Genomic DNA, 13,657 nt, shown 5'->3' on the forward strand with positions numbered 1-13,657 from the left:
TGTTAGCTTTATTAATGTGGGCTAAGAACCACGGATTGGACACAACTAAAGAGGCTGCCCTTGATTTGAATACTTGGGCGCGAACCGGCCAATTTATAATTCAAGCAGCTTCCAGAGGTGATGAAAGCCCAATAAAAGTTATAAAGCCCCAGAAACATTTTAGATTTGATGAGTGTTGCAGTAAAGTAGAAAAATTATAAGAAAAAGGCCTCATAATATCAGGCCTGCTCTGTTAGCCTGTCATTTCTTCTAAGGGAAGCTAGCACTTTGCAAGTTCCCATGTGAAAGCAATCCTGGTGTGAGCAGTTTGTTAGCAAACAATCTATTCCTGCGTGAAAAAACAACTAGCCACCTCTATGAACTGTTTTTACACCGTTAGATAGAAAAATGAAAATTATCTCTCACAAACAACTTTTCCTGCATCTACACACCGGGGGTTTGAGTGACCAATCAATACAGGATAACAACTTGTTACTAACCAATAAAAGTAATTGGCAAGAAAGCTACTAACCAATTGGAGTCACACACGAGGTCTGTAAAACTGTATAAAACTGAGTCACGTGAATAAAGAAGGGGCTTTTTTCCACCATGAAGAAAATGGAGTTGGTGTAATTAATTCCCATAGATGAGACTGTTAAATACCGGGGCACATGGCAAGGACTGGGTGCCAGAGACATTAGCGGGGGAGTTGGGCACCCTTCCAAGCCCACAGAGGATGTGACTGGATGAAATGGTCACCCTGTGGGGCTCTGCCGTCCTGTGCGGCTGTGCCACGCTGAATGTGCCCCCTGCACCGGCACTGTTCCCTGTCAAGATGCTTTCCACAACCCCCACACGTGGCAGTGCCCTGGTGCACGGACAAACTGCATTAGGCAACAACGAGCCAGATTGTGTGATCGCCCCACGTGGCAGGGCCTCAGCGTGTTTCCACTGTGCAACAGAGGGGGGCGGCAGAGCTCCGAGCGGCAGCAATTCTGCGGTGGCTGGTGGGGCCCCAGCAGCAGGCAGAACCACAGCAAGCAGAGAAGGTCTGCCCGCGCCAAGATGCTGCGCAGTGCCAGAACACCCTGTGCTCGTGCCGCGGGGATGCAGCGTGGTGCCAGAACGCCCTGTGCCCACGCTGTGGAGGTGCTGTGCAGCACTAGAGCGCCCAGTGTCCACGCTGTGGGGCTGATGTGCTGGGTCAGACCACACCGCCATCTTGGCTGAGCATCCTGTGACCATGACGCAGGTCCATGAGGCTCCCGGGATCGCCCCCTCACCACCGGAGCTGCCCACACCCATCGTCACCATGGAAACACCTGGACCGCCCCTGCTTGGAGCTGGTTGGCTCAGCCTACAAACTGCTCCCATAGTCCCAGCTCTGCTGGCCATGCCTGCCTGCCGCTGCAACGCGGGGATGGGGCCCGAGATGATGTCACTCGAAATGCCTGGATAGTGTCACTACATCACACCCGGAAATGCACTGAAACCAGGAAGTCCCAGCACTATGATGCTGAGTCCCACTCCCAGCCCCGCACCTGTCACTGCCATAGCACCATCACACCTATAGCCAAGGTTTTAACAACCCGAAGAAGCCCTTACGACCCTGCCGACAACAGCTCCAGCCTCTTTGATGTTCCGAGCAGAAACCATCCCCACTCGCGACCTGGTAATCTTCTGGATGGAGGTAAAACAAAAAGCGATAGAATGTGGGGGTATAGAGGAGGCTGAACTAATTTCTGTACCCATGTATTCACCATCATCAAAGGACTAGCAGTGAGGGGGGGAGCAATTGCAGCATTCCCAGTTGTATGAGATAAGGGGACAACACCCGACAAATACGTGCCCTTTAATTGGCAAATCCGTTCAGAGCTATGCCAGCTGGCTGCTAAACACAGGTTAGGGTCACCTGCTGTTGCAAACAGGCTTTGATTTATAACTGCTAGTGAATTAACCCCCTATGATATGAAGCAGATTGCAAAATTACTCTGTACTCCAGTGCAATATATGATGTTTGAATCAGCCTGGAAGTCTTATGCAGAAGACCAGGGACTGCAAAATTCAAGAGCTTCTCAGCAGGACCCATGTTTTGGGGCAGGGATTTCTCAACTTATGGGACTGCCCCCCATGGAAGACCCACAAATCCAAGCACGCCTGGACCCCTAAATCCTAGCCCAAGCAAAGGACTTAGCAATGTGAACTCTAACAAAAAGTACAAATATGTCTGTGTCTACCCAAAGTTATTCAAGTATAAGATAAAACCCCAACAAACTATATATGCAGGTCATAGAACAATTGCAAGATGCTATGGAAAAACAGATAGCAAACAGGAAAGCAAGGAGCCAATTAATACTACAGTTAGCAGAGGATAATGCAAATGAAGACTGTAGAAAGATAATAGATGCATTACCTAAAGAGAATCCATCCCTAGAGGATATGATAAATGCATGTCCTAAGGTTGTGACTGGATCTCACAACATGGATATGTTAGCTAATACTATTACAGCTGCTGTTAAACAAACTCCCCGTTGCTAGAGATGTGGACAAGGCCATGTGAAGGTAAACTGTCCACACCAGTCCATACCACAGGGGACATTCCAAAGACAGCCCCAAATGTACTGGACTCAGGTAGTAAGTGATCAAAGACCTAATATAGTCTGTCCTGCCCTACGTCCTGCCTGAGCCCACAAGCAGCATCCTCCTGACAGCTTGTGTAAGAGACGGTCTGAAGTTTCCCTCTTTTGCCCCACAACTGTCACAAGGACAGAGACTAAGACCCTGAAGACCCTGACTGGAGTTCTGGCCTGGTTGAGGTGGATGCTTGCCAAGCGATTGTTTGCAGGTGTACTTGCTGTGTCACCACGGTCTTACATCTGCTTCATGCTACCCGCTCATCACAATAGCCCATGAATTTCCCCACTTCTTGGCCAGATGCCACCCACTTTGGAGAAAGTCTGACTTTCTGGGGTAACTTTGGTGATCCCCCATGGAAAATCCCTCATCTGCCTCACCACCACCATGACGGACGGAGGATTGAAGCCCCCTCCCAAGGACTGAGACTGAGACCCTTATAATTCCAACACAGGGGCGCTGGCCTGACTGAAGTGGGATGTTTGCCAAGTGTTGCCTGCAGATGTGTTCCCTGGACCAAGAACAATGGGTCCCGCTCACTGCTGAAATTGACTTGCCCTGCTTCAGAACATGGACTGTCTGTACCCGTTTTTCAATAGACTTATTTCTCCACTGTCTTTTACCTATTCCCCCCTTGTCGGAGGACTATAATACACCCCTGATCTCCGACGTGACAAGACGGATCTATTGGCTGGACCACAAGGATTTTGTCTCTCCTTTGGTAGCTATTCCCCCCCCCCCCCCCTTCTCTCTCTCTCTCTCTTTCTAATCCTTCTATTGCATTTGCTATGGGCACTCAATAAAAGGTGCATTTGTTTTGATTTATACTGAAATCCCCTCTGTGTTGTTTTTGCACTCTGAGATCACTTAACGAACCATCACGACCCCCGCTTGTACTAGCAGATCATGACAGCCTGTCAACAAACATTGTGGAGCCATGTGTGGAACAGTGATGGAAACAACTTGTTCATCTACCTCATGGAAATCTGGGACTATTGAAGTGACAGTTCATTTAAGGACTTTCTTTGTTTACAAATTGTTTTTCTTTTACAAACTGTTTTTCTGGTAATTGGGTTTTTCTAATGGTTCTAAGGGTTAAATGGTTTCTTAGTGTTAGAGTTAAGTTGTAACTTGTACCTATAAGTAGTTAACCTTTGGCATGTTAGCCTGAAGGATTGTGATCTTGCCTAACAGCTCCTGGAAGTGAGTGCTACAACTCCAATGGTACATGGGACAGATCAGTGGCTGAGGGGAGCTAGGTTTGTCAAATTTGGTGGAAAACATTCAAATTAGACCCATGCTGTCTTCTGTCACCCTGTCTGCAAAGGGCCCTTGCAGTTAGGATAACAGACAACAATTTGCATTTTTTATTAAAAAGGAAAGGAGGAATTGTCACAGTACAATAGGTTGGATTCAAACCTATACAGGGGACCCTCAGCCAACCCTGTTCAAGTTTAGATGCAAACACACCACTGGCCAGAGATCTGGGCAGAGAGAGATCTCAACCAATTAGCTGTTTTAACATGGGACTTTCAAACCCCCTGTATAAGAGTCTTCCATAATAAACTGCTGCTGTTTGTCTCATGATCTTCAGAGGGTTCATGTAGTTTGTCTGTCTCCGACCACAACCTCACGTACCAATTTTTCAGCATAAATATCCCTCTAAAGTTAAGCAAACCTGACATGCTTTTGACAAAGATTGTGATGACCAGTTTGATTTTTGGTATAAAGGACAGCAATGGGCAGCATTGTTTTCCCCCTGGTGCAGCAGCAAGAAAAGCTTTAGGATTACTTAACAAATTAGGTTATTGTCTAGCTAGACAAACTACTGCTATGTCCTTAGCATTAACAGGACTTTTAGCTGATGTTGATTCTATTAGACATGCTATTTTGCAAATTAGGGCAGCGATAATTTTTTTGCTTTTAGCACAAGGACATGGATGTGAGGAATTCAATGGAATATGATGCATGAACCTGTCCGACCACTCTCAATCAATCCATGCAAGCATTCAAGCCCTGAAAGAGGGTGTAAACAAACTGCAAGTAGATGATGGATTTGATAGGCTAGGTAGACTTCTGGGGGATTGGGGACTTGGTGGATGGATAAGAAATTTAGTTAAAATAGGCTTATATGTATTAGGCATTATATTATGTATTGTTATGGTTATTCCTTGTATTTTACAGTGTGTGAAAAAACTAATAGACAAGTCACTTGAGTGTATTTTTAGTTGAAAGGAAAGGGGGAGGTATAGACAGTAAGAGAGAGTACAATGGAACTGATAAAGGAGCCTGCCTGATATCTTAGGCTTGATCAAGCAGAAACCATGGGAGAGACAGACACAGATCCCTGATATAGAAGTGACCAAGAGACATGTTGTGAAACTTTGCGATAAGATAATGATTACCAGGTAACGGATGTCATGAAGAATGTGTAACCAATGGGAAATTGTTACCAAAAATAGAACCCTATATAAGTGTCATACAAGTCAACCCTATATAAATACTTTGTATTCTCAATAAAAATCAGCTTCTGATCCAAGTTCAGATGTCCCCATGTCCCCATCGCCAATATTAAGCAACCTGGTCTAGTGGAAGGTATCCCAGCCCATGGCAGGGGGGTTGAAATTAGATGATCTTTAAGGTCCCTTCCAACCCTTTAACATTCTATGAAACTACTTTCCATTTTAATGAAGTAGTAAGCGATATATATAACACATTTTTTGTTTTACTGAAAGAACAACAACATTGCTAACTTGATAACTTCCATTCCTAAATGAGGAACCATCTTCACTAAGGTAGTATTTCAGAGCTGTCTCCTTGGAGCTTCTTACAAATAAAACAGGAATACCTAACTATGCTATTGCATGAAGCTACCTTTTTTTTTAATTCTACCCACTGTTCACTTGTCAAAGTGGTCACCTTCTCCATAATTCTATCTTGAAATCTGGAGTCCATGATGGCTATCTCTATCTGCAGTCTTAAACTTATCAGTATTCTATGTAGCAATTGTCACTCCTGTCAGGGTTTTCAAGCTAGAATAGTGAGTGCCATCTTATACATGGAATATTCAACCTCAATAGATGATTTTGCTGAGTCTGCAGAAATATGAATAAAAGCAAGTTATCAGGTTAAAGAGTCATAACTTCCCCTTAAACATTTACAATACAAAACAGCAGTTCATATCAGCAAATACTTTTCTTGCCCAGAGAAGTCAATACTGTACAGTTTTTGAAAAATATTCTGCAGGTAAACAGGCTTTCTTTAGCACTCTTAAATGTAGAATTTCACAGAATTTTTATATGAAACATATATATTTGTTTTACTCTGACCACCAGTAGATACTTCATTGGCTACAGGATATCAGAGCCAGAGCTAAAGCCAAAAAAACAGAAGTTGAATTTTTCATCTCAGACTATAAACCAGGGACAAGCTATATAAATTATTTCTTTGTTCTGCATATTTTCATTAAAATTAACATTCCAGCCTCCTCTGATCAGGTATCAGTTAACATTTTACCTAATGTTTCTGATTGTTGCTCTCTTCATTGGATCTACTTGCAGCATGTGTTTCAGAAGACTAGATACAGATGGATTCAGGTATTGAGGGGTATAAAAGATACCATCACATATCTTCTTAAAAAGGGTTGGCACGTGATCATCATCAAATGGAAGTGTTCCACATAACAAAGCATAGAGAATAACTCCACTGCTCCAAATATCTACTTCTGGACCTGCATATAATCTGGGAAAAAAGTTAAATATTAGCAATTTGTGCTTAATACGTTTAAATAGATTTTTTTTCTACATTTTTAAATCATATCATGGTTATCAAGAGTATATGAACTTTGGACAACTAATCTGCACTTACTATACCATTCAGTACTATGCCTTGAACTCTAGTGTCTTTCCTTTTCACAAATGTAACAGAAACTAAAAAAGTACTTAGTTTTCCTCTCTATTGTATAAAAATAATCCACAGATACAATTTAAGATAATGGCAAACTGAAAGAAACTTGCAGCTACTACCAAGAAAGCCCATGTTATACACTGCTATCACTGTTAGAGTGCAATCTATGTGGTCATCTAGCCTCCAAGTCTTGGAGGCTAAGAAGTTTAAGACAAGTCCACATAGCAGAACTCGCCACATCATCTATGCTACTGCATGAATAAAACATACATTTGGCCTCCAGTCAGCAAAAGATATTAGGGTAGCGAGCTGAAAGCAGAATATTTGACAATCACTGAGCAAATTCAGACTGAATATAGATTCTACAGCAGATATTTCACTGCTACTCAAGTTCACAGAGACTTTGCCTGTGTTTCTATCTGTACCTCTACTTCCAAGATCTGAGCTGTAAATGAGATTTTTTAAACCAATTCAGGAACACTGTACACACTGTATTTGGGACATCAGACATCACCTCCACCTTACAAAAACTATTCAAAGCTCGGTCAAAGTCCTAAATATTTATGAAAAATTATCAAGGCATTTAAGAGTTCAGCCCACAATTTCTTAGTATAAAGCTTGTGAATTACACTATTTTGTAGCCTTTAGAATTAAGCAGCGAAATGACTGAAGTACATGCACACATGCATCCAATAGAAAAGAAGCTCATACATGTATCCAGTAGAAAAGAAACTACCTTCCTGAAATTACTTCTGGTGCAGCATAGTTAGGGGAACCACAGCTTGTTCTTAAAAATTCTCCATCTGACATCATATTTGATAGACCTGAAAGTATATAACAGTAACTACTAAAGATTCACAGAGCAAAGTGATTTTACACTAGAAAAGATCACTGGTAATTCAAATTAGAAAGTTAACTAATTTATCTCAGTAAAGAGGCACAATTGTTTGGAGTGATTGAAATTTTTATATGAGAACGACACATGATCCTGCATTTAATTTACCAGAAACTTGAGTAACATCAATCCATTATTGCACACAACCTAGGAATGTTCAAAAACATATTAATTCCAAGACAAAAACTAATCCATTCTAGATTAAACAAGCATGATAGAGAACAAAGCTGCTCTAAAGGAGAGAGCAACATAGTAATATAGGATTTTGGTCATTAACACAAAAGTGTCTTAAAAACCATATTCTCTTCTAAATGCCAAAGAGGAAGATGCTACCATAGAATTGCCTAAAATTCTTTAAGAGGTTATATAGAATAAGGGAACTCAGGAGTGCACACAGCCTTGCCACAATTTAGACACCAACACTGCTTCAAGTGGTTTCTGAAACACTGCAATTTAAAAATCAAGCTATACTAAACAGTGTTAGTGATTAGAGTGTACTTTGGAACTAAGTCATCCTCATTCACCACTCTGGCATACCCTATAATCAGTAAAGAATTACCACTTCTAGAATAGCTGTGTAAAATATCTTTTAGTTTCTTCAGTGAGAGCTGCATAATCAAAATCAGTACAGGCCAGCAAACTCAGCCAGAAATTATGCCCTTACTGGGGGGGAAGAATATGAAAGAACACAGCTCGGCTAGTTTTCATGCACCCACATACTTGAACACCATGCTTTTAAGTTATACTTAGAATACTCAGCATTACCAAGCATCTTTCAGACACCTCCAAGTGTTTTACAAGGGCATTTTCTACTACACCTACAAGACTTTGAATACTTTATTATGCTTATGTGGTCAGATTTCCCAATACAGACATGTTATAAATAACTATGGAGTTGTTGGCTTTCGCTATTATGTATTGGCTTTTGCAAGTTATTTTGATATAGTACAGTTTGTAATCACTTTTAACTACTTTTGGTATAGTATAATTTGTCAGCTTTTTGTGGCCAATGTCCTGGCCCCTGTGTAGCTTGTATTCTCAGAACATCATTTATAGATGATATTTTAGTTTATAAACAGTGTGATAAACATATATTATAGTTTTGGCTTTCGCAAAATGTTAACTTTTACAGAAGTAGCTGTAGCTGTGAAATAATAACTAATGCTTTTATTTTCATAACTAACTGACAATAATGAGAATAACTCATATATTTGTGAAATAGCTAATGTTGATTTAAAGTACTTGTGGAAATAACTAAAACACTGTGCATGGTCAGATAACATTTAAGGAACAGATGTGATAAAAACTCCTGCCATTGACCCTTTGACTATTGATAACTGTTGCCTGCTGAAACCACAGAGCAGGGGGGCCGTTGTGAGGAAGTGACACACGACTCTCAAAACCACAATATACATTACTGCATGTACTCTAAAAAGGGGGGTCAGGGGTCAAACCAAGCTAAAGAATTCCCCGAACATTTAAACTAGTTCAAAGAAATGTTTGAATATGTATAATTTTTCTGAATATGTATTTAACCAATGCAATGGAAAAAGTATATAAGAAGAGTTGTTATGATTAACCGGCATGCCTCTGGCTATGGCTCTGCACCCAGCGCTTTTTACTGTCCCTTTTATCCCTTATAAAACTTAAAAAATTTTAAAGAGCAAGGCTTGTTTCTCACAGACAGTTCCAAGAACTAGCTACCAGTCCTCACAGCAGCTGTGTTGAATAGCTAGTATAAACAATTAAGCTTCTGATTACTTAGGCAGCTGTTATAAATTACAATATAGTATTGGCTTTCGCATTTATGTATTAGCTTTTGCATGTTATTATTAATCACAAAGATTTTTATATGGTACAATTTATAATTTCTTTTAACTGCTTTTTGGTTTAGTATAATCTGTCAGTTTATGTATGCACCATATAGCTTATATAAATAGTAGCATGATAAATATATCTTAGGCCTTAGCATAATATTAAAATAAAGACTATGTAATGTTAAAATGCTTTTATTAATGCAACTAACTCAGAGAATGGTGTAAAATAATTATGTTTTTTCTCACATTTGTGGACTATCTTATCTGAATGATAAGATAACAGTGACAAAAATCAGAGCACCAAGAGAAGAATTTACTGACTCTTCATTATCAGAGAGTGTAAAAACAACAAGATGGAACCATGAGAAAAAAGAAAATATATTGATTTAATCTTACAGGATGGCATGCAGACAAGTCAAAGGTTAAAATCAAGCAAAAGAATTCCTGAAGCATCTAAACTCACAGGAATGTTTGAATAATGTATAAACGCTCGTGAATATACATATAATGCATGTAATATAACAGTATATAAGAACATTGTTTTAGGCAAAGTGTGTTTTTGGCATATTGCCAAACATCCCAGTGCTGGATATTGTCCCTTTTATCCCTTATTAAACTTTTAAAAATTTCAAAGAGTAAGCTCTGTTTCTCATAGCAGTTATATAACTAAAAGCACAGGAATTTGCAAAACTGTTCTTATTTTACCTTTTATGCTTTAATTACATTTTTCAGTCACATCTGTAGAGCTTTTAAAGTGAAATTAGAGCAGTTTCTTAGAAACAGTGTATTTTACTAGAGCAATGTAGTTCTTAAATATGATGAACTTTCCCTGCACTGTACTTAAAAGAGAGCTAAGCATCTGCATTTTATAGATAAAGAAACAGACAATCAGAGAGTCAGTTTTGAAGTGGCAAGGTGGGGAACTAATTCTACTTAGCATTATCAGAGAAAATATTAAGCTGTGTCTTTAAGAACCAGCAGTGCAGCCAGGAAGAGAATTGGGCGGGGGGAGGGTTGTGTTTTGAGGGAGCTTTTAGAGTCTGTTGGAATAAGCAGCTTGCTCCCTTTTGCCGCATGGTTTTTGCTTTGCTGGCTGTTTGGACTTTGCTTAAGTGGAGGTTTTTTGGGCTTCTCTTTTCATTTGTTTTTCCTTGTCTCAGAGAGACTGCAGTTAGCGGGTTTGAGCTGCCTTAGGGTGAATTCCGCAGCTGCCTGTCTGCAGCCAGGGCATTGCACCGACCTCCCCGCTCCGGTCCAAGTCGACGGTGACTCGGTCCAAGTCGACGGTGACTCGTCACTCGTCAGCAGCGCCCGGCCAAGGAGAAAAAACTGTGGAAGTGGAGACTTTAGCAAAAGCTGTGACGAAAGAGAGAAAGGCGAGAGCTCTGCTTCAAAGGTGGTTGTTTTGGGTTTGCAACTGTAGCCACTCGTAAAGACTACATTTAGCAATTAGAAACTGTTTTGACCTGAACTTTGCAAACTGCCAGCAGCAAGAAAAGTGAGCGAGGTCCTGCGGTCGAGCCAGGATCTAAATTACCAGGATCTCAATAACACCAGAAATGTGATCAGATATAAAATAGCAATGCTTACCAAAATCAGCTATCTTGGCATTCATGTGTGCATCAAGCAGCACATTTTCAGGCTTCAGATCTCTATGTACTACCATATGCCTGTGACAGTAATCCACGCCAGAAAGGATTTGCTGGAACAGACGTCTACTTTCCTTTTCATCAAGCTAAGACAAACAAAGGTTTTAAAGAATTTTGAGACAGTGGAAGGATAACTTGATTTTCCTCTATATGAATTGAAGGAAACTTTCCAATGACCACAAGCTATCATTTATAGTTCTGATATTTTATACAGCAGATGTTATATACTTAGTAATTAGAAATATTAGCACCCAAACATTAACTTTGTCTAATTAAAATATCAATGAACGTAGATATTTAAGCATGGTATAAGATTAAAGTTGACAAAAGCTGATGACAGTATATAAGTGATAAACTTTGGATGCTCCTTATGCTCTTATTAGCAGCTAGCCCTAAACAGCAGACTTAACTGGATATTTCCTATAAACACATCCTAATCCATGTCAAAGTTTGCTCAGTCTAACAACTAACTAAACATATCCAGGCTATCTAGATGGTTTGTCAAAAGTGACTTTAGGACTTTCACAGAAACCAGTCTAATAGTAGAAGAGGGTAATCAGGGCACAACAGTAGCTTTTCAATAATAGTTTATAATGAAGAAAGTTTACAGCTACTCCAACTGGGTAACATATCCATCCAGTTTCTACACAGTAATTGTAAATTAACATATCAGTATCATTTATTCTTCAGTAGAGTGGAAAAGTGCTACAAAGTCACATACAAAGATCTGAAACATGTTAATATATAACCATTTTTATTTTCAAAACAAGATATAGTCATAAGGTATATTTTAATTGCTAACCGCAAAATTAATGCTGAATACATAAGAAACAAACCTTCATTTAACAGGAAGGTTGCAAAAGCAATAACAGAATGCAAGTCATTGATTTGTAGAGTTACACTACTTCTTACCCTTCCATTTTTACAGATATAATCAAACAGTTCTCCTCCTGAAACATATTCCATCACCATGAAAATGTCAGTTGGTGTACTGATGACCTGGTACCTGATAAGAATAAGTATCTGTTAGTCTATGCACTCAGTAAAAGCAGCTAGTTACACTTAGTTAAAACCAAAGTTGTGCAAAAAGTCAGATAAAAGTATACTTGAAAAAAATTAACAGCCCATTTAAAGCTACTGGAATGATAATATTTTTCAGAAGCTATTTCCTCTCCTTTCACTATGTGATACCATCATCGCCAAGATTACCAGGGAATTTGTATTTCCCACAAGGATCAGTCTTTGTGCTTTCAGAGGACTACTCTGAGTCCAAATGTTTTCTGTGAAGCCATATACAGTGCTGTCTCACAGACATTTTAGTGTAATGAAGAAGGGATTCAAAAGGACTTTGCTAGTGTCTTAAAAAGCACACACCCTTCAACTTTAAACAGGCAAAACCCCTTGCCTTGTCATAAATAAAGTATACTTCAAGACTTGAAAAAATATTCATGATGATTGAAAGCAATTATCTTTTAAAAAGAGACCTAAATTTCTCATTAGTACTTAAGAGTATTAACACCTTGGGTTTATTTTTATCACTATACTTTAAAGTCAGCTTTGAGGTTTTGAAAAAACTAGTTTATGGTCAAATTCTCCACTTAGGAGATTGATATGTTTTCTACATACCCTTACCTAAAGGTTGTTTAGTTTTTTTTTCTTCTTCCAGCAGTCAGAAGTGACCAATTTTTAACATAGCAAGAAAATGCACACCGATAAACCTTCAGTCAAAAAATTCAAATACTATGTTAAGAAGACAGGAGATAGCAATTGGATGCCAATGAATGCTTCAAGGTACTACACTTAAGCATACAAATATCCCAATTGTAAAACAATAATTGAATTCACCCATACACTACAGAACTGAAATGTTCTTCCAAGTGCTGATTCTGAGACAAGGGGGAAAAACATACATGCTCCAGCTAACAAAGTTTTTCTTGACAGCAGTGAGTTCAGACTATCCAGGTGAATGTATATGTGCATGTATATATGTGTGCATGTATCTATTTTAACAGCTTAGCATTGTAATGTAACATTACAATAATCTGAATACTATTCTGAAGGAGTCATCTTCAAAGTTAACTTACCTAACATCTTATAGTCCAAGATGTTTTACCTTTACTAATTTTCTCTCAAATACCTTGGTTGAAAGTGTCATGTACTTGAACATTCTGAAGTTATCACTAAGACACTCTACAGAAATAACATTGTAATCCTTTTAATCCAGAAGCTACAGTGCAACCTCATTTCTAACACCTCTACTGTTAATGACCTTTTCCGTAGTTGTGAAATTACTAAGCTCTATGCTTCAGGCAAACATGAGCAAGCTTATATTTTAGATCTTCATGGTCATTTTCCATCCTCTAGATAGTGAGATAGTGAACAGTGCTGGAAGATAAGCCTCTTAGCATCACTGAAAAGAATGAGCCATTCTGCACCTCACATTTTCAGCCTCTTGGAAGATTCAGTCATGTTTCTCTATAGTCAGTTCATTTTTGTAGTTATGGAAAAAGATGTAGTGAAATAGTTACATACCTATAAGTAAGGTTATCAAACCACACAGCATAGATGACCAGAATGCACAAAGAGGCAATTTACATAGGAAAACAAGATGCATTCTATTGCTAGAGGTCAAAAACCACAACAGGAGATGCTCCAAAGGTTTTTATTTAAAGCATGGTATAAAAAGAAAATCTTTGTGAGGCAGCTTTGCAACTGCATATATTGGTAAAGCATTGTATGAAAAAATTTAATAAAGCATGCTGTTTCAAATTAGACAT

At 39.2% G+C, this 13,657-nt stretch overlaps 1 protein-coding gene and 1 long non-coding RNA gene across 3 annotated transcripts in view; one reads left to right on the forward strand and one right to left on the reverse strand.

The window, feature by feature from the left end:
* LOC132341460 (5'-AMP-activated protein kinase catalytic subunit alpha-1-like) overlaps nt 1–13,657 on the reverse strand; it is a 66,683-nt gene that overhangs the window by 15,664 nt on the left and 37,362 nt on the right. Inside the window, exons 4-7 of one of the 2 annotated variants that reach the window (XM_059873044.1) lie at nt 11,793–11,886; nt 10,822–10,966; nt 7,256–7,343; nt 6,130–6,354 (exon numbers count right to left, since the gene is read on the reverse strand). In XM_059873044.1, coding sequence (XP_059729027.1) covers nt 6,130–6,354; nt 7,256–7,343; nt 10,822–10,966; nt 11,793–11,886 — 552 coding nt within the window. Of the gene's footprint in view, nt 1–6,129; nt 6,355–7,255; nt 7,344–10,471; nt 10,553–10,821; nt 10,967–11,792; nt 11,887–13,657 lie in introns of those variants that run through there. The other variant, XM_059873045.1, reaches the window with a different exon arrangement.
* Nucleotides 1,023–13,652, forward strand: LOC132341462 (uncharacterized). Its single transcript, XR_009490221.1, has 2 exons — nt 1,023–1,669; nt 10,392–13,652. It is a non-coding gene; the product is annotated as an uncharacterized LOC132341462 (long non-coding RNA).

The sequence above is a fragment of the Haemorhous mexicanus genome, chromosome W (genome assembly GCF_027477595.1).
Source record: "Haemorhous mexicanus isolate bHaeMex1 chromosome W, bHaeMex1.pri, whole genome shotgun sequence".
Taxonomy (NCBI): Eukaryota; Metazoa; Chordata; class Aves; order Passeriformes; family Fringillidae; genus Haemorhous; species Haemorhous mexicanus.